Consider the following 20,773-nt stretch of genomic DNA (forward strand, 5'->3'; position numbering starts at 1 on the left):
AGCGGATGAAGCACAGAAAAGCAACAGTAGAGGAAATGGAAAAATGTGTCCTTAAGCACCTGACGGTGACATCAGGAAGAGGACACTAATAATGAGCTTTGTCATAAGGGAGAGCTTCCCAGGCTGCCCAGGGCTGCTGGGGTCAGGGGGCGTCTGAGGGACGTGCACCAGTGGGCAGTGGTGGGGGTGGAATGGAGGATGGACTGCATGAGCTCAGAGCACTTTTCCAACCATGAGAAACTATCGGTGTTGCTGTGGTTGAAGAGCCCCAGTGAGGGCTGTGAGCTCTCGGTGTGCACATGGGAGCGCTGCAGGGAGCACTGCTGCACCAGATCCCTCGTGCAGCACAGGGCTGCACAGCTGGGGCACCCACTCATCAGTCACTGCCCATTAGTCGAATAATTAAAGCCTACAGCGCTGCTTACTTTGCTGATTGTATCCACAATTGTCTGGAACAAATAGGCACTTGGCAATTTGGAAGCAACATGTCTAAAATGAAGAATGTTGTCTTAAAAAGAAATTCACACAGGATTCCTCCTGGGAGCCGGGCTGAGCACGGGATGCAGCTCACGGGGACCAGGCCCTCAGGAATCCCAGCGCACCACGTCCCAGGCTCACGGTCATCTCATGAGAGTTCAACTTCAGGGTTTTGCACACCAAGGGCAAATGAAAACCACTGAGACCCATCGCAGTGCCACCAGCCCGTGTGCATCTGCCCCCAGCAAGGGACGGATGCCCTACACATTCCTTTCCACAATTGTCCTTTTGTACATCAGCCCCACTCGTGCCATTACAACACTGGAAAATCTTTCCATTTAAATGCAAAACAGATGCAGTGTGTTAATATGCTTAAAGGAAGTGATGCAAAAGCGCTGACTCCACAGGTAAACACAGCAGGTGACAGCCACTTGTTAGAGCCACTAGCTCTCCACATTCCCATGGAATATTTGCAAAGCACTTTACAGATCTCTAGGCCGTGTGGTGGTTCTCTCCTCCGGAGCAGCAGCCAACCTCCGAGCTCCAGCAGAGCCCGTGCCGGTGGCAGGGCTGCAGGATCCTTGTACCTCTGCAAGGAACAAAGCAGGAACCCACTGATGAAACAGTGCGTTCTCATGTGTGCGGGCACACAGGCAGCAGCACAGGCCTCACCACTAAACACTGCTCTTATGAAACATTTATCCCCCCAGCAGGAGGAGTAGGACACATCCGAAGTCTCACAGAGATCCCACAAGCAGTGGAGAACACACAGCAAACAGAAAGGAGACACTGCAAGGTGTCAGCTGTGGTGACAGCCACAGGTCCCAGTTTCACCATGGATCACCTGAGTTATGGCATCCTCCTTGACTTCAAAGACAGCAGAGCAAGGCAAATGCCTCCTGGGCTGCAGATGTCACCTTTCCTGCTGCTTCTCTGGCAGCAGAAGTGCAAAACAGCCTACGATGGCACCACCTCAGCCGTAAAAGCACAGTTCTGCACAAGCTCAGAGAGGGGGAAGAATACAACCAGAAGCTGAAGCTAGTGCCTCGCAATGAGAACAGCAGCCTTCTGCTGTTCAGGTACACAAGAACTGAAAATAGAAACTCCTGGCTTAAGGGATGGACCTCCAGGGGGGAAAGAAAGGAATTTTCTGTAAATATCCACCAGGACCATAACCCACTGAGGAGAATCAGCACAGGAGATCACAAGCAAAGCAGCGTGCATGTGAGCAGCCGGCACATCCGTCAGACACAGCAGATACCTGGTTAGCAAATCATCCTTCGTTCCACATGAAGATAAAGCCTACTCATTACCTACACGCACTCTTATTCAGCACAAAAATCAGTCTCTGCAGTGAGCTCCTCATCTTCTGACAAACACAGTTTGTTATACAAATCAATTTGTATTCTTCAAGCCTGAATAGCAGGTCCTCCATTACGCACAGCTCCCCTCAATCAAAGCTGCTCTTCTCACACGGTGCTGAAACAGTTATAGGACTTGAGCGTGCACTCACTGACACCAGAGCACAGCTGAAATCGTGCTGTATTTATGATAAGCATCACACTACCAGCACTGTCCCTGTCTGAAAAGAGAAGCATCCACATTCTGGCCATAAGACATGCCTTCCCCATCAGCATTTAAATTCCAGCACCAGGTTTCCTCGAGGAAAGAAGTCTTTGTCAATAAATAAACCCATAAATAGTTTGTTTTTAATCAGCTGCTATTTGAGGGCCATTGAGATGCAACAAGCAGCATCAGACACTCTCTGTATGTTGTTTTTGATGCAGAGAATGTATTGGAGAAGCGAGAGAATATCATTAAAGGTTAATTAAGAACAACTTAAAGGTTATTTCTGCATATCTCACCTCCTGGACAAAAGACGCTCCTTTGCTATCATACTAGAATATAAATTCAGCCACAGAGCACTTCAAACAGGACAGAAGTTTTAACTTTGCTACTTTCCAAAACACTCTGAACCAACACTGCTTTCCCAGTCCTTCTGCACAGCTTCTCTGAAGCAGGAAAACCATCCCTACTCCCTGATACTCCTCACCCTAGAAACAAGGTACGTAACCGTGTCAGACAGTCTGGTTCTGGCCACCAGGAGACCAAAACAAAATCTCCACATGCATTTTTAATCTTTCTTCCAGCAGGACAACAGCAGCCATTATCTGATTCAGCTCATGGTCTGTGAAGCTCAGACCACACAGCCCCGCACGAGGACTCCGCCTTTGAGACCCCCACCAACCTCTCAGTCCCTCTTAGATTTTACCTAGAGATAATCGGAGTCTGGCCAAATTCTGCATGCCACTTCTGACTGAAAAGAAACACTACATGTTTGCATGGACCGTGTCTATCGATGGGACAAAGCTTTCCAAGGGTTGGGCTCAAGGCAGACAGCAGTTTGCCAAATAATTCAATCACTGTATTATCAGATAATTGCTCTTCCTGATGAGTCCACGTTCTGCAGGGCTCGTGCTGTCTGTGGCAGATCCCTAGCTCTGTCCTTCACAGTGCTGCCACTCTCCTGAGTCACCAGTTAAACACAACGTGAGACAAGCCTGCCAGTAGCACCAGCGTTCACCTGCCACCCTGTCTGAATAATTCATGGAGAGCATTTGAATGAAATACTTACAGACAGCGACCAGATCTGGGCCACGTGTCCTGATGGCTACCAGCAATTTTGCTATTTGGTCATTTTAAAACAAAAGGAACGAGCTGTTGAAATAATTAATTATTGGCTTCTCAACTCCAATGGACCACAGGGGCTAAAAATCTATACAAATCAATGTCCATTAAAACCATCCCCATACAGTTCATCCTCTTCAGGGAAGAAAGAAAAAAGAAGTTGGGGATACTGAGAGCAGCAAGAAGAAAGCATTTAGAGCCATGAAACCGTTAAAGTGTAAAAGGAGATGTGCCATATTTAGCAGGGATTATGTCGAGCAGCATCCCAAGCTAGCAAAAGCTGACAGCTCGCACATTTCCTTCCATGGAGGAAAAATAGGTCATACAGGACCCCAAACATGTAAACAGAATTGTCAGCAGGGCAGGGAACACAGACCTTCAGCACTGGACATGGGGAAGGCTGAGGGTCACACATCCTGTGGGATGGATGGGCTGCAAGAATGAGCGAGGCCCTCCAAAGTATGAGCTGGATCTCTAAGAAGAGTTTGAGTTCTTCACTGCTGTGAACAAGCACAGATCAGGGTGCCCTGGGACCAGCCACCATGCTGCTGTCTTCGTGTGACCTTCAGCCAACGTGTCCTGCACTCTGCTGCACTGCTGCCAGCCTCAGGAGCACCTTCCATCCCACCGCAGCCCATCCCCCACCTCGTCTGCTCCAGGACAGCACAGCAGCAGCTTCTCACCTCCTAAAGAGTAGCGTTACAAAACCTGCAGCCAGGAACGTGCCAGTGTGGCACTTCTTCAGGCCTGGGCAGCAGCAAAGAGCCTTAAGCCCTTTCAGAGCTCTCCTCACCCGCACTGAGCTTCAGAGTCAGGAAACTCAGGGCTTTTCTTCAACAGTTTTCTCACGAGCAGCCAAAAATAGGAGCTCATCTGTGACCAGGAGCACTGCCTCTCACTGCACAACTGAAACATCAGGGTGAACTACAGCAGCACTGCGACGTAACCAGCAGCCAACAGGGTGAGATTAAAGGGCTCACGAGGGGGCCGAGGGCACCTCTTATGGTAATCATTTCTTAAGTTTTGAGATTTTTATAATAATAAAAAAATACAAACTGTGCTTCTCCCCCCGCCCCTTCATCAGAAGCTGAGTAAATGCAGCAAACACACAGACACAACACAGCAGCCTCAGCACAACACGCAGCACGGCCCAGCACAGCAATGGGTTCTGAAGCACTGCTGTTCTCAGCCTTCACTAAAACCAACCTTAGCTAATCTCACTTTAATGACACAGGAAATGGAAATTCCCTTAATAAAATAAGTTATGAATATTTATCACCCTATTTTTTTTACCTGAAAATTGAATAACTCAATTAATTCTACTATTAATTATTGAATACGAAATTAATATACTGCAAAATCTCAACTTATCTTTCGAAGCCCCCGGCAATCTCCGATAGAAATGGCTGCTGGAGATGTAATGTAATTATGATATATGTGTACGATGCCATAGAGCACAGAGCCCAACGGGAGGACCTGCCCAGACTCACCGGGCACAGCTCTGGGGGTCAGGGCAGCTCTGGGGGTCCCCACCAGATGCTGCCAACGGAGTGAAACCTTCCTGAGCTGCTGCGACGAAGCGGGTCCTGACAACGTGGTGATTTATTGGGTCAGAATTTATCAGTAGGAAACGCGGCATGGCCCCACTGTCCTTGTCTATTAAATGAAAAGCAACGCTTGTTTTCCTTAAGCCAGGAGAGGGAAATAAAGCTGCTAAAAATAACGCAGTAGGTAGCATAAGTACGACTAAATTACTGCAAATGGATACTGACAGCGTATGCAAATCGCTATTGATTTGTATGGGTGTGCTGCAACTGAACTTTTTTCTCGTTCCAGAAATATTCATCACTGCCAAGTCTCGCTGCCTACAAATGGCATTCGGTTCCTTCCAGGGCTTAAAACCCACACCTGGGAATTCCCTCGGTGTGAGCGATGGCTTATTGCAGCATCAGCTCCTGCAGCACTGCCCGAGCAGCATTCACCTCCAGGGCTCTGCAGCAGCGCTGCAACTTCCACACTCCCGAAATGCATTTCCCAGAGCAGCGGAGCACTCCCTCTGTGAGCACGAGGCCGCGCGGCCACAGCCCTGCGCCCAGCGGAGCACTCCCCGTGCGGCTCCTGCTGCCCACACAGCACTGCGCCCTGCAAGGTGTGCATCGTGCAAAGCTGAGGCAGCGACTGGAGGACTGGGAAGCCAACAGCAGCACCTCCACAGGACTGAACTCCTGGGCGAAGAGAGCCAGCTTTGTCATTGAAATGCCAGTGTAAATAACGATTACGTTCTACTTGATATATAAATGTCAAGTAATTTTTGTTAAATGATTTGCATTTTGACTTGGAAATGTCAGAGATTTCAGTATTGCTGCATTAGCAAAAAAAAAAAGCTTCGCCAATTTGCACTGATGAGTGGAATACCCACTGCGGATTATCTGGCAAATTATCAAGTAACCAAACACCATTACAAGGAGACATCAAGGTCGATGCGTAGTGAGAGATGCTTGTTAATTTCTGTTGATAAACTGGAAAGCTTGAAAGACACTTTTAATAATATTCCGGTATATTTATTAGCATATTTTATCAGCTAGAGCCATTTAACGAGAAGTTTCATAAAAAAGCCATTTCAGAGACCATTAAAAGTTCCCTTACAGTTCCCTTAACCCCACCACAGCACTGCCATAGGACCACTGCATCCCACTCGTACTGCACCGTGAGCACCAAAGCCCCTCAGTGAGGAGGGGGTGCGGGCACGCAGCTCCGGCTCGGGATGAACTGTCCCCTCTGCTCCCACCACGTGCATTAAGATCAGCAATCAGACACTGCAGAACCTGCTGCCTGCCAGGCCACGCCGCGCTGAGCCGGCCGCTGACAGCTCCTCTGCCACAACTTCAACCCGACCGCAATGAAACCCAGCAGCCAGCACTCACACACCTCGCTCCGCAATATCCCAACTCTGGGACACACAACCAAGCCAGAGATCGCAACTACCCACGCTTAAAGGAACCCTAAGCAATACCAGGCCACACTTGAAACCAAGGCTGGAGGAGCTTTTTCAGTAGGCAGACATCAGCAGACGAGCACGTGCTTGTGCACAGCAGGGCTATGGGGCATCCCCAGCCCTTCTCCCACCTGCCCCGGCCAACAGGATCCTACAGCACGCTCCCAGAACACGAGCCTGCCCAGGGCTCCTCGTGCAGACAGCAGCACAGACACCAACCTGACCCTGAAGCACAACTCCAGCAGCCCCCTTGGGACAGCGGCAGGAGGTCTTGTGGTTCCTCAAATCATACTATATATCATTGTATTAAGAAACTCTCTAAGTGTCAGTGGTGCGATTCATTTTTATTAAATTTCTGAAAGGAAATTAGAAGCACCCACAGCAGCAAACAAAGAACAGAGAATGTTCCAGTTCAGTGCAAGATCGATGTCATTAATTCTTTAATACCAGGAGCCCTCATTGTATCAACTCAGCATTAAACTGCTCCAATTAATTATAATAATAAATTTAAAAAAAATCAAAACTCAACAATTTGAGAAGGGCCTTGAACAGCCATCACAACTCCGTGTCTCCTGGGACATTACTTCTTTCAAGTATAAACATGCAGGTATTGTAATATTAATAGGAAAAGCATTTCCACGCACTGCCTTTAGCAAAACAAATTCTTAAAGTCATGAAACACCACTACAAACTCTGATAATCTGCCCTGAACAGTGCTGTGTGTGCCCCAACCACGCATGGTGCTTCCTGGCCGAGGAATGGGGCTGCCCAGCACAACACCACAAAGATACCAGCATCATCTCCAATACTGGGAGTATCAGCCAGGTCAGAAAATAATCTTTCCTAATATTATTGTATTACCTGATGTAGTGCAGCCAGGGAGCAGAGTGAAACATAGCATTTACACACTCCAAAGACAAAAAAAGAAACTCATTGCTGTCATCAGCAGGAAAGGTCTGCTCTCCACATTTCTTGGCCCTTCAACCACCACAGAACTGATACAGAAGAACATGGGTTCCCAATTTAGAAGGTGGATTTGAAATGTGGGGGGGCAAAGCAGTGTTGGAAAGCAAGTGTAATTTTTCTGTAAGTAACAAAACTCGGAGTCTTAACAGAGCAAGAAATACCAGGAAAACATCTGCAGCCTAAACTTAACGAACCGGTGCCCATGGGACTGGAGAAGTTAAACATTTATGGCAGTGAGAAGAATACATGACATTTACTGAATAATAAACTGCAAACACGTCTGTTAATTTGGCTTTTTGGGATCTCCTCGCCATCAAACACTTAACCCCAACAAGAAAAACACCAAAATGCAAACAATCCCAGGGAATGCGTTTTCAACAGGCAAAGCACAGGGGAAGGCTTTGTGCTTTTTTATTTATTTAAAGTTGGAGGCTGCAGGGAGTGCTGTCAGGATGAATAGCCTGCAACCTCACTCAGAGTCCTTAAAACCCGTTCATCTGAGGGGATACAATTAAATGTCGAACAATCAAGTTAAAACTTTAACCTGTCAACACTGCAGCTGTTCTATTTTTAATCAATCTGATCCCATTCAATAAAACGCTCATTAAGTCAATTAATGAGACTTTGGTGTCACAAGCCATCAAGCATGACTGGGAGTTCTCACTTTGTGGCCAACGAATTGATTAGCAAGTCAAGTAGTCAGTGGAAATCAGTCAATGTACATTTCAGAGGCTGAATTATTAGCAGCATTACCTTGTTTTAGGGGAGGTTGTTAGCCATTCTTCATGCTTTTCAAACGTTATTAAATAAGCTGCAATTTCCTGAAAAGAAATGCAGAAAAAAAAAGTTATTGGTGTCACTGTTTGGGAAAGTTGGGAGTTTGATAACACAGAACCCTTCTGAACGCCTCCAACCAGTGCAGCCCCACGTCCACCTGCAGCTCAAACCACATTCACACCTTTTGCCATGAAAGTTCCTACAATGTACAATAACAACAACGCATTTCTGTCTGGGGATGGGGATCTTTAAGAATTGTTCTAGAGCATGCCTTATTATGGCTAAAAGTGCAACTATTTCCCACTCTGCTTCGGCTGTGCCACCCTACAAGCACAGATCCACAGCACCACAGCCCACCTCAAAGACAACAAGAAAGGAGAAAGGCAGCGCAGGGTTTGCAGCGCCCACGCTGGGACCCGACAGCGGAGGGGGGAAGGCAGTGCAGACACGGACACTTGAAGCTGAATTAAATATTTATAAATAGAACAACATCACTGCGGAGAGAATTGCTGAATTATTAATTGTTGCCATAAAAAGCCAGGGGGTGACATCCGCAGCAGTCGCTGCTCCCACCTGCAGGGCCGCACAGCCCACAGCCCAGCTGGGGGGGAGGAGCAGCACCGTGGGGCCGTGGGCCCCACACCAGAGCCGTGGGTGCAGGGTGGGGTGGCTGTGGCTCAGGCTGTGTGTAATGCCAACACGAGGCCTGGACTTCCCACCATGAAAGGGCTTTGTGATTTTTTTTAATGAGAGTTCTATATCAGGGTTTTATCTGTAGAGCACCAAAGCTAAAAAAAAAAGCCCGCAGTGCTCTCCAACCAGCTGGCCCAAGCATCTGCTGGAGCCACACAACGCAATTATATTGCTCCCAAACGAGACGTAAAAATATCTTGTTTCCAATACTCTTGGTTTTAAGACTCATCCGTAATGTCCTCCGGGTGTTTCAGCGGTGCCAGATCTCCGCGCTCCGTGCTTTATTAGAGCTGTGTGAATGTCATATTAATGACTCCTAACCAACATGTTTACACTGCAAATAAATCCTCCCAGAGCCCCTGCACCCTTCCAAACACACCGGCAGCGTGCAGAAAGAGGCACTGCCATCGGGATGCTCCACACCAACGCTGCCGCGTGGGGCCCACAGCGCGTCCTCCCGGCGCTCCGCGGTGGTGTGCACCCGCACCCAAGGGCGCAGCTTGTGGAGGCTGCAGACCCTGATGACTGAGGTGGAGCTGCCCGTGGCAGGTGGTGTGAGCAGGCATTGGGAGCGACAGATCCCTCGAGCAGAGATGGGGATTGTGCCGCTCCACCCTCGGGGTCCCGCAGCAACGCGCGGGTTCTGTGCGTTTCACATTGGCCAAGGACTGCGCCTGTTCTTACGATGCTCCTTTACCACGAGGAGAACGAAGGAGCGAGCAGCTCTGATGGCAAACCAACCCCGAACCACGGCACTGTCAGCACCAAAAAGCAAAGCATTTCGGGCTCACAAATCCAAGTCCTCACCCACAGCCTTATTTCCTTTCCCTTCCCAGCTGGTCTGAGTGCCGCGTGCTTGAGGTCTTCATCCCCAAACTGTCACTGAAGAGAAGAACTGCAGCAACAAAACGCTGCTATTTAAAGGCAGAAAAATTGTTTTCCCTCACCTCCACTCGGCTGACCTGGACTTGCTCAGCACATTTCAGCAGACAAAAGAATAAGTAGATTTAAAGTCTCCATTATCATCCCACTCAGACAAACGGAAGCGTCAGAGATAAAGAACAGCCACATAACTGCCCGTGTGCCGGAGGCATACAGCTCCTGCTTTTGTGAAGAGGGCTTTTCTTTCTTCAGGTAGCCAAGAAGAGCACAAGAAAAGCGTGGTCATACATCTGAGGGCAGAAAGCACTTCCCTAAAGCAGAGTGCAGGGCCGTGCTCACCCAGCTCCGGAGCACTGCTCCATTGAACGCACCATCAGTGCCTTTGCCCTCTGACTCTGCAAGCTGTGTCAGCCCCACGGCAGCAGAGCAGTGCTGGGACGGCCCCACACGGAGCACAGAACACACAGCAAGCAGTGCTGCAGGGACACGAGTGGGCCACAGCAACACGGCTAGTGCACGCTGCGCGCTGCCCGCCGAGGCGGCCCGGGACCTCCTGCCCCTGCTCCGGTAATACAGGAACAGTGGCTCCAGCCAGACCCAGAGCTACATCTTCCGACAATTCAAAATGTATAATTCAATTCTTCTAACAGGATAAAAGCAGGATTCACATCAGCCAGGATAGGAGTTCCCAGAGGCCTTCTGCTTAATGATACATTACAGCCTGATTTCCCTCCTCCAGAGGAAATACCTTGGATAACAAGGAAAACCAAGCTCACAGCAGTGGTAGAAACTTAACACGTACGGCAAGAAGACAGAGCACTCTGCGCTCCGTGTGCTCCCCATACGCAGAACCAGCAGGAGCCACGCAGCCGGGGAGGCAGGGCAGGATGAGCACAGCCCCAGCATCCCCTGCACACACTATGGGGCTGAGCCCCATGGCCAGCAGAACGCTTCCTGCTGCCCCACTGCCCACAGCTGCAGCATACATGAGACCAAAGCACTTCAGCAGTGCTCCTGCTAAAATGGCTGCAAGTTATCCCAGTCAAACTGCTCCACACGACGCGGAGCACAGACGAGCAGAAATTCCTATTTACAGTTTGACACCTATGTGCCAACTTCTGTCACTACATAAGCAACGAGAATCTGGGAAAATAATCTCTTGTCTACCACCTCACATTGTAGCGGAGCCGCAAGAAACAGATGACTCAGTGATGCTCAGTGATACTTGGAGCAAATGCTGAGGGAAAAAAAGGCAGACAAAAAAGAAGAGCTTTCAGCAGAAGGCATGAAGTGAGCAGGGCTGGCAGAAGGCTGAGGGTGCCCCACAGCACAGGAGCAGGCCTGGGGGAACGACAGTGCTCTGCTGGGAGGGACGAGCTGCTGCCAGGACAGATGCTGAACGAGCAGCCAGTGCTGAAGTGTCCATCAGCCTTGCATCATCACACCCCCAAACCCAACTAAAGTAGTAAAGAAATTCATTTCACCAAGCCAACAGCAGCGCTGGCAGCTCGGGGGCTGTGGAGCAACCCTTAATGCAGTCACATTACCAACGAAACAAATTAATGCTAGAAGAGATAAGCGGACAAAGGGATATCTGTACCCGCAGTGATGAGATGCAGCAGCAAACCCACTGCAGCAGAAAGAGCGAGCGATGGAGAGCCGACCTTCCAGACACAGACACGTGCAGCCATGAAAGCAGAACAGAGCAAGCAGGGGATTGCTTGCAGGTCAGAGCGCACCGCAGCAGCAGATGGAGCCAGCCAACCCAGTCCTCCCACTCCCAGTGGCTCTGAGCTGCACCTCAGCCCCCACCAAACCTAAACCTGCTCGGGTTTGCTCCTGTAGCATCCACACAAGAGCCACTGCCACTCCCATTCCAAAGCCCCTCTGACTCACACGTGGGCTGAGGGCTGCCAGACTTGAGCCCATCAGCTCCTGCTGCCAACAACCAGCACAGCCCTCAGCATGCGGAGCGTGAAGAGGAAACCAGGCTTTCAATTCTGGATGGAGAGGAGAGCACTCCTGCTCAGACGTGACCCATACACATAGGAAAGAAAACTGAAAGGATGAGAAGAAAGTGGTCCAGCGTGGATATTTCAGCAGCAGCTGAAGATGCTCATTGGGAGCGTGAGGCTATGGGTGCTCAGCTTCACAGTACAAGCAGGGCTGGTAATGAGGATTCAGTATTCACCAGCACTGCTCACACCACTTTATGACACCAACAGCATTTTTCCCTTAGAAAAGGGGGAAGAAATAGATTTATCACTATGAGACACAAAGTCATTAAATAATTAAAAACAAAACTATATGCACAATAAAAGCTCCCTGATTAAAAAAATCCCCGCATTTTAATGTGTGTTAATTCCCATAATGATTCAGTCTGTGTGTCTTACAGGGTCAAATCAATGTCTTCACAAAAAATTCAATTAAATCCCATTCATCGTATCTTCCAGGCGAGCCATTGTTTGCACTCGGATCCTATCAAACCAACTCTCAGTCGCTTCTTGCCCAAGATTACAAACAAAAGGCAGCGTGTCAGCAGCAAGGTCAGAAGAGAAAGACCCAGGCTTTGAAAACCCAACTCTGTCCTCATCTTTGCTGTTCAATTATCAAGAGAGCAAAGCCAAAAGGACACGTGGTCGTGGCCGTTCCCTTTTCCCTGCGCCCATCCCTCTCCCAGTGCTGGGATTTACTGTAAGTGATGCCCTGGAAGCTGCTCTCCACAGCCTCCCCACAGCAGTCCCACTGTTAAGCCCAGTGGAACCTGAGCAATGCAATTATAACTGATCATGTTATGGCTGCAGGGTCAGCACACGGGGCCCAGAGTGCTGCAGTGGTGGCAGAACCAGAACGGTGCTCTCTGACCACAGCTACGTGACTGCAGCTCCTCGGTGCTTCAGTATTTTAGCAGGGCACATAACACTGAGCTGCAGCAGACCTGATCCAGCTGCTGCATGCCAGCAGGACACACACAGCGCTCACCTTGCAGCGTGGGTAAGGCTCAGTGCGTGACAGTGCTCCTTCACACACAGCACTCAGACGTGTGGCAGCACCACTGCCCACAGCCACACTGACAGACCAACAACTGAACAGCCACGAGCACTGCAGAGCAGCCAGCACACTGCTCACCAAGGCTGAGAAAGTTAGAGATGGAGGGAAAACACGTTCTGTACTCCTGAAGCTGAGCTCCTGTCCTGCTCAGCTTCCTCAGGGCTTGTCATGGCATCAACCGGAGATGAATGACTAGCTCCACGGGAGCCATTCTGTCAGCATTTAGCCTGATTAATTAGAAATTTAGCACACGTGCACACAGTCCTGGGCTGCAAGGCATCATCTCACCCTCCAGGAAGGCCTAGCTGGAGGAAGACAGCAGCTGGACACGTGGCAAGCAGCCCTCACCCGGAGCATCACTCAGCAGCCGGACTCCCAGCACCCAGCCCTGCACAGAGCATCAGCACGGAGCCAGGAAGGCACGACGGGCAGGGATCCAATGCTGGCTGACTGCAGGGAAGCCTGCTTCAAATCCTGCTCGCAGGAAAGCTGCAGACTTAATTCCGCTCTGAGCTGAAAGACTTGCAGCAAAACAAAGACACTGCTTGGAAGAAAAAATAAATTAAGAAGAGCTATAAAAACGCTCTGAGATTTACAGTGCACAGCCCTGTCTGGCAGAAGGCAATCTCAGCCTTCAGGAGATGCACGCAGGCAATAATCCTGAATGGCCAACCCCAAATCACTGAGTGCAGGCACTCCTTGGCTGAGCTAATTGTACTTGATGCTCGAGTCCAGCTCCACTTGCTCAAGGAGCAGCTTGACCTCCCCACCCCCCCTGTTTTTTCTTTGCATCTTCAAATGCATCAGAGATTCCCAGCTGACCTTTGTAAAGAAGAACCTGGAACCAAACCACAACTCCCACCATTTGTGCCAGTGACCTGAGGCTACTGTGTAGTCTCAAAGTAATACATCACTAGTTTAAAAACAATACCTACATTTCAAGCTATTAATTTCTATGAATTATGCACATTCAAATTAATAAATGTAGAATATATGCATGTTTTAAGAGAAAGCATGAGAGCTCATATACATCTCTGAATTCATACCACAGAGCTAATAAAACAGATCTCTTGAGCAAGCACATTTATTCTCTTAGGAAATCTCCACATCCTCACTGCTACAGAGGCAAATTCCACCTCACAGACCCTTTTTATTGTCCTGCCACTCAAATAAAAACACAGAGTTGTGATGATTACAGAGCATCTTCTCCGCTAGGATCAAGCAGTTCTCACTTCCTAGCAGCCTCCATCCTCAAAGCCATTAACGTTCTGAATATTACAAATACAAGCAGATCTGAAAGCTGCACACAGCAAGCTCACGCTGCCTTGTTGAGATCAGTAGGACAACAAATGCAACATGACTGCGTTTGTCTGGCTGCTTCACCTGGAGGGGCCATCAAGTACAGAAAGGAACAGCCCCCAGTGCTGGAGAGGAACCAGAAGCACAAGAAATCAAACAACTTTTCAGTGCAGACCAGAGAAGCACACATCAGGTCGGTGCTGGGCGGACGAGTATCTGCCAGCACAGCTTCTGCAGCTGGTGGGGCGCAGCAGGTCCGGGTGATGCTCAGTGGCACGGCACAGGCCGCCCCATGGGAAAAGAGAAAAACGTGCTGGAGCAGCACTGCCCTGCTGGGGCTCCAGCTGAAGCAGGCTCACGCACTGCCACGTCCACACGCTGGCTGTGCCCTGCAGGAAGGACATCCCATCACCGCACAGCGGCGGCGCTGGCACTGCTGAGTGCAGTCATAGGAGTAACACACGCAGTGCAACCTGTGTTTGGGCTGGGAGATGTATGCCTTATTTCTTCCCATTACACAAGACAACGAGTGGCTGGATTTCAAACAGTAGGGTGTTTTCATTAATAACAATGTCTTACTAACCATCTGTTAAAGGTCCGTACTATTAATTTAACCAAAAAAATTGAATAGATTACTCTTACAGTTTTCAATTAAAGTACATGATGTCTTCAAACTGCAACCTTAATTAGACATTATAAGATGACATTTAGAAATCCTGAGCTCTGATTAGCTGATAAAGTCATCTGACTGTGAAGAAGTTCCACAGTAATGTCATGTACTCAATCTGCTGCCGCAAGGAGAGCGCGTCAGGTTCCCCCGCGGGCGGCTGCCTTTAGCTCTTCAACATGCAGAAGAGCAAAACAACTGGCAGCCCTGGAACAACACCAGCCTCCAACACACATGTGGGATGGAAGGGACCCTTAAGGGCCCTGCAATGAGCAGGGACATCGATAGGTTATCCTCAAGGAAAGCACGTGCACACAGATGTGTCCTCCTGGCTCAGGCTGCAGCCCCACGCACTGCCTGCATCACACCCCGTGGCCTTACAGAGGGTTACAGCCTCAAACCCGAAACTGAGAGGCAGTCCAGATAACCAAGTGGTATTAAATAACACTCACAGCAGCTGGCAAACACCTGCAATCATTACACAACTGTATTACCATTCTTTAAGTGACCTTGGCCTAACCAGCAGCACAACAGAGCTCGCAGGCTCAGCCCAGTGCTGCCATCCACACCCCGAGCTCCATCCACTGTCCTTCCCCCCACCTCTCAAGCCCTCTCCCTGCTGAGGATTGAGGCTGTTACTGAGCATTTCCCAGTCAGTACCTCATGTTTTTATTGTCTTCTTCAATCAAGAAAGACAAATTGAGAATATTTAGCTCTTCCAGCTTTTTTTCAGTACAACAGCAAAGTTAATTTAAGTTGGATGAGTGGTAACTGCAGTAATACTTCAGGCAGTATCCGTGTTATTAATTTAATCTTTTTCCCTCCTTTATTCAGGTTTAAGTACCACATCATCAGCAAATGCACCAAGTTTAACGTTTTATATTCTGCCTAAATTGGAAGAATTCAAACTCACTTGATTTCCATTTTTTAATGGCAAGCACGAGCTCATTGCAGGTAAGGAAGTGCTTAAAGCTAAGCCCCTATCAATGGAACGATCCAATAGCAGATATCAGAGGAGATCTATAGCAAGGGAAAACTGCACAGCTATTTACATTAACTTCTGTCAATACAAACGGGCACATTCTCTGGTGAAAGGCAATTTCATCTGCAGAATCAAGGCACCGCTCTCATAATCCTCGAGCTTGCTATAGACTTTTCATTAACAGCAATAAATGTATAAGGTATGCGAGCTCATGAAGCGGAGGTTTATTTATGGGAAGCCGATACATACCCACTTGTGAGGGCATCTAGCTGCAATTCCTCAGTGCTTTCCCAGTCCTGAACATGCTGGAGGTGGGAGCAGCCCCAGCTCACCTGCTGCCAGGAGACGTCACAATCCCCTCACCCCGCAGGGTTCATTAGGAGGAAACCATCAGCACTAATTGTCCCTTTCTGCATACTCTTCACTCCAATATTCTCTACTGTAATAACGGTCCACGTTCCTGCAGAACTGTCTTTTCAGCATGTTTCTGCATTATGCCTAATTTTTGTAAGAGTTTCTCAGTCCCACATAACGACACAGTTCAATGCAGAACCAGATATAAATCTGGCTTAAGAGACTCTCAACAGGAATTCATTTAAAACTGTAAATGTTAAAAGATTCCATGCCTGATTTATGGAGTTTTCTTATTTCAAACCAGGAATTAAAATCCTTCTCAAAAGACACATATTAAACCATGGTAAAACGTTGCAATGACGTGGGTCAGACGGCCACGGAGCAGAGAGCAGCAGAGCCAGGGCCTTCCCCTTCTGCTCCACACTCTGACGAAGCAGAGCTGCCCCACACTGAGCTCAGCAGTGCTCTCCAACCTGTGCCCAAATCTTAATTACTGCAAAATGTTATCTTGGAAGCTGGCACCTATCTAAATAATGCAGTAAGTTTACCTTAAATGATTATTTAATGCTTTTACTCCTCTTGTATCTATATACATAGAACACGCTTCCAGCTGTCTAAGGGGCTGTGAAAATACAGCATAAATGCCCCCATATCCTTGTGCAAACAACACTCAAAAATAAATAAAATTTATCCAAGCCAGTCGCTATCGTCCTTATAATAATTCTTAATGCTTTGTGCCTGCGAGCAGATCAAATTGCACTGATAAAAACTTGATGCTGCAGCTTTTGGGGCACCATAACCAAGCAAAGTGATACGGAGGGAGGAGAACTATGGAGAGACCAATTGTAATGCTGTAACACAACGGAAAACAGCACTGAGAGCAGGGAGGCAGAGTCCCAGGCTGCAGCAAGTGAGGACAAGGCCCAGAACAACAGCCACAGGAACAAGAGAAAAGAGCTGCTTGCCCTCAGAAGGCCTCAGCCACACAGGGACCTCCAGCAAAAGAAACCCTCACCTCCACTGCCAACCCTTAAATGAGGGCTGGGAAGGGCTGGATCCCGGCTCCATCCCTTCTGCTCCATCATGCATTACATGCACCTGAGCTCCCCTGGGCTGGCCCTGCCTTCCCACCAGTGCTCCATCACTGCTTCAGGACATGACTGAGCACTTCTGCTACATGGTTGGAAGAGACCTATGGAAAGAGCAATGGCAGAGGCCATGGGGAGCTGTGCCAGAGCCGGGTGCTGCTCTATTTCAAGCAGCAAAGACATCTAAATGGAAGGCGGACCTGCATTAAACACAGCAGTAAACAAGAGGAGAAACTTCACCAGATGAATGCTCTTCAAATATTTATGCAAATTAATTACTCATTACTTGCAGTCCGCAGGCCTGTCTCTTAGCTGAGATCATGAGCTTCTTGCCATGCAGCATCTGCAGATGTAAAGAGCCGAAGCAGCACGGGGAAGCGGTGCCTCTGCGTGTGACCGCAGCCAACACTGCTGCGCCAGTTCTGCAGGCCCTGCAGGTCGCCCCCAAACACAGACCCGAAAACTCTTTGGCTGCAGCAGTAAGGCTCCAGATTTCTATTTTTAGGACCCACACATCCCTCACAAACCTTCCCAGAGACAATCCCACAGAGCGGGAGGCCTTCTGCTGCCATTTTTCTTCATCACACAGATGCGTGAGGGAAATCAAACATCAGCGCGTATTTGTTCTCCTTCCCAAACATCCACCTAATTAATCCAAATAAATCTCTAAACGAAAACCAGAATGTCAATGGGATAACAAAGACCTTTTGAAAGTGTTGATATTATCACCTAAAACGTTATAAATGATCCCATTACGGAGCTCACTGAGAATGACGCCCACCTCCCTCCGGGCAGCGTGGAGCTGGGGGGGTTTCCATCCCCGTCCGCCCGCGGCCCAGCACTGCGGTCTCACACTGATGGTCAGAAAAGCATTTCTCTGAAGGCCGGGTGGGTGAGAAGTGGTTTGGAGCAGAACTGAGGGTCCCCAGCAGCAGCAGATATAAACGTGGCTCTCAGGGTGGGTTAGAAAAGTACACGAAAACAGGGCTCGAGTGTAGAGAAAAAAATTAAATGGAAGTGAAAATATGAGCAGGCAACTATTGATTTCCAAGCCATTGAAAAGTAGTGCTAATATTTCACCTTCTTTTTGCTTTTCCTCTACAGACTCAATAGTCTGAGAGTGTTTTCAGGCTGCTACATTGATTGCTTATACTTAAATAACACGTGTGCATGAACGCTGATCCTCACTGCTCCGTGTGAATTATAATAGCGGTAGTACTCTCAGGAATCCCAGAAGGGAGGCTCAGGGTGGATATGTGGGACCACTTCTTCCCAGGAAGAGCAGTGATGTGTTGGCACAGACCGCCATGGCGGGTTAGGGTTAGGGTGGCACCTGGGGACGCGGCCAGTGGGCGCAGCAGGGGTGGGCTGGGGTTTGGCTTGGGGATCTCAGAGGGCTCTTCCAACCCCAGTGATTCTGTGATCCTACACAGCAGTCTTGGGGCAGGGGCCTGGTTTGCCTTCCCCTTTCTGCCGCCTCTTTGAGCTCGTGGCTGTACTCATGTGCCCGCCCCGCTCCTCAGCTCCGCTCTCCGTCCTGTGCTGGTAATCAGGTAAATCGTACTGCAAACCTAAATCTCTCTTTCCTCATTTTTAGTGTTCTTGGCCCATTAAGATTTTCCTCCTTCTTTTACTTACCTGAGGTTAAAAAAAAACACACAAAAAAAAACCCTATGAAAAATGAGTATTAGAACCTGGCTGCAATTTCCAATTCCAACCTAGTGCTGCTGGGCTGTGGTTTTCAAGTCCTGCGTGTACATGCCAGATCTGATCTAGTAAATCAGTGGGTTCTTAGCAGTAATGGGAACGATAGGTCAAGTTTCTAGAAACAGCTAACAAACGCTGATTAATGTACAGGATCAGCTCCTGTGCAACTCATTACGCTCACAGCTGCAATGAAACTGTCCTCCCTTCACAGCTTTGTGCAGCGCATAAAAGTGAAAATATTTCTGGTCTCCATAAGTAGCAGGCCATGAATATTAAACAAGCAGTGTTATTAATCCTGCGCCATTAGTCCCGGGCAGCCACAGCACAGCTGACCCCCACGGCAGAGCTGCTGCTGCCATCTATTTCTCGTCGGAGGCTCACCCACCAACTATGTGGAGTTTTAGGGCAGAAAGTAACAGCGAAACCCACCGGGGAACTGTCAGAGTCCTGAGGTTCACTTCACTTAGGAGAGAACAGGCAGGCCAAGGGCCCGCGCAGCCCTGCGGAGGACGCTGCTGGCACGGGCAGCACTGTGCCCCTCTCACACCTCCGTCCTTCCACCGCTGAGCTCCCCCAGCTCCAACCTCTGAGCTCTCAGTTTTTGAGAAAGCTTTTAAAAGCAGCGCCGGGACCTGAGGGCCTGCAGCGTGATGCCTGGGGCTGCCTCCAGAAACGAACCCCGACTGAGGGCAGAGTTCTTCAGCAGAACCCCAACTGCCCATCACAGCAGCAGAATGCTTCCATGCTCCTGTTGGCTTCAGCGCGCTGTCGGGGCAGATGAAAACAACCCTCCCTCTTCAGAGGAGCTCCACATTCAGCCACCGAGAGGACATGCATCCGAGAGTGTGCTTCACGCTGACAGAAATGTGTTAATTTCATAAAGTACCGAAGTCAGGTACCATTTTTCAATTCTGTTCAACGAAGAGAAGGAGACGGATCTGCTCTGCTGTGCGAGGTCCCCCCGCCCCCCCCCCTCCCCGGGCTGGCAGCACGTGGCTGCTCGAGGCAGTGTGACATCCAGGAGGTCCAGGAGCTTCCCCACCTCACTCCGTCTGTAATTAGCCCTCCATCTACACCCCACACTGCTCAGTATTTACCAACAACCTTTGAAGGAAAGTGAGCCGAGAGAAGATGAAATTTAAATGTGACAGAAGGCATTTGCAAGTCAAGATCAGACAGGCTGGAAAAACCGCTGAGAGTCCGAACCAAACTAGGTGAGCGACCAGCATGAGAGCAACAAGGCACCCAATGCACACAGCCTGCCATGCCCCGAGCTGGGGCATCACCCCCAGGCCACGCAGCACAAGGACAGCCGGGGGGATGGGGGCATCACCCCCAGGCCACGCAGCACAAGGACAGCCGGGGGGATGGGGGCATCACCCCCAGGCCACGCAGCACAAGGACAGCCGGGGGGATGGGTCGGGGTGGGACAGCGCAGTGGGAGCCCAGGGCAGCACCCAACTGCTGCAGTGATGAGCTTCGGGAGGTCCTGCCTGCCCTCAGCAGAGTGCTTTGGTCACTGGGGGATCGTTTTAAAGGCAGATATCTTTTTTACTCCTTGGGGTGCGTGATTGCACTGCACAGTTTCCAGAATGATGGTCACTTACGGAGAAGAAAGGAGAGAATTCAGTGAATTACAGAGCACTTAAGTTAAGGAAAAGTAACTGGAAATCCTGTATTAATTGGACATAAGTGAGAACCCAGCCCCACTGCTGTTTTGATTATGAACTGCAATTTATGGGCACACATAAATTAGCAGCTATCTCCCCCTGCAGTGACCTGCTGAGCACTAATTGCTTGGTCACCTACTGCCCGCTAATGTTTTCCTCTGCCTTTACGGGAAAACGTCAAGGTTTACCTCATTTTCCTTTCCTGTGGTGTTTGCTGCCTTACCTGGCCCCAATTTACCTCGTAATCGCTCAGAAGAAATGCTGGCTCGGGGCTCTAGGCCCTCCAGGACACAGCGTGCGTGCTCTGCATGCACCAGCACAGCTCCGACACGAGCCCGGAGCGGCTGCAGAGCACTGCACTGCACAGACCTCTGTGCTCTCAGCTCAACAATCCCCAAACCCTCGCCCTACAGCTCCGTGGTGGGGCTGATCTCAGGACAGCCCTCTGGGGCCCAGGTGAGACCTGCACAGAACTGC

General features: G+C 49.4%; 1 protein-coding gene across 10 annotated transcripts in view; it reads right to left on the reverse strand.

The window, feature by feature from the left end:
- CAMTA1 (calmodulin binding transcription activator 1) overlaps positions 1-20,773 on the reverse strand; it is a 190,784-nt gene that overhangs the window by 140,537 nt on the left and 29,474 nt on the right. For 6 of the 10 annotated variants that reach the window (XM_065737853.1, XM_065737854.1, XM_065737855.1 and 3 more), the window contains exon 1: positions 7,880-7,943. Coding sequence is in view for 4 of the 10 variants with exons in the window: in XM_065737857.1 (XP_065593929.1) it covers positions 7,880-7,947 (68 nt within the window). In the remaining 6 variants the exon portion in view is untranslated. Of the gene's footprint in view, positions 1-7,879; positions 7,948-20,773 lie in introns of those variants that run through there. The other 4 variants (XM_065737857.1, XM_065737856.1, XM_065737859.1 and 1 more) reach the window with 1 other exon arrangement.

This window comes from Cyrtonyx montezumae, unplaced genomic scaffold (genome assembly GCF_038088225.1).
Source record: "Cyrtonyx montezumae isolate F1298 unplaced genomic scaffold, pur_monq_1.0 scaffold_21, whole genome shotgun sequence".
In the NCBI taxonomy this organism is placed as follows: domain Eukaryota; kingdom Metazoa; phylum Chordata; class Aves; order Galliformes; family Odontophoridae; genus Cyrtonyx; species Cyrtonyx montezumae.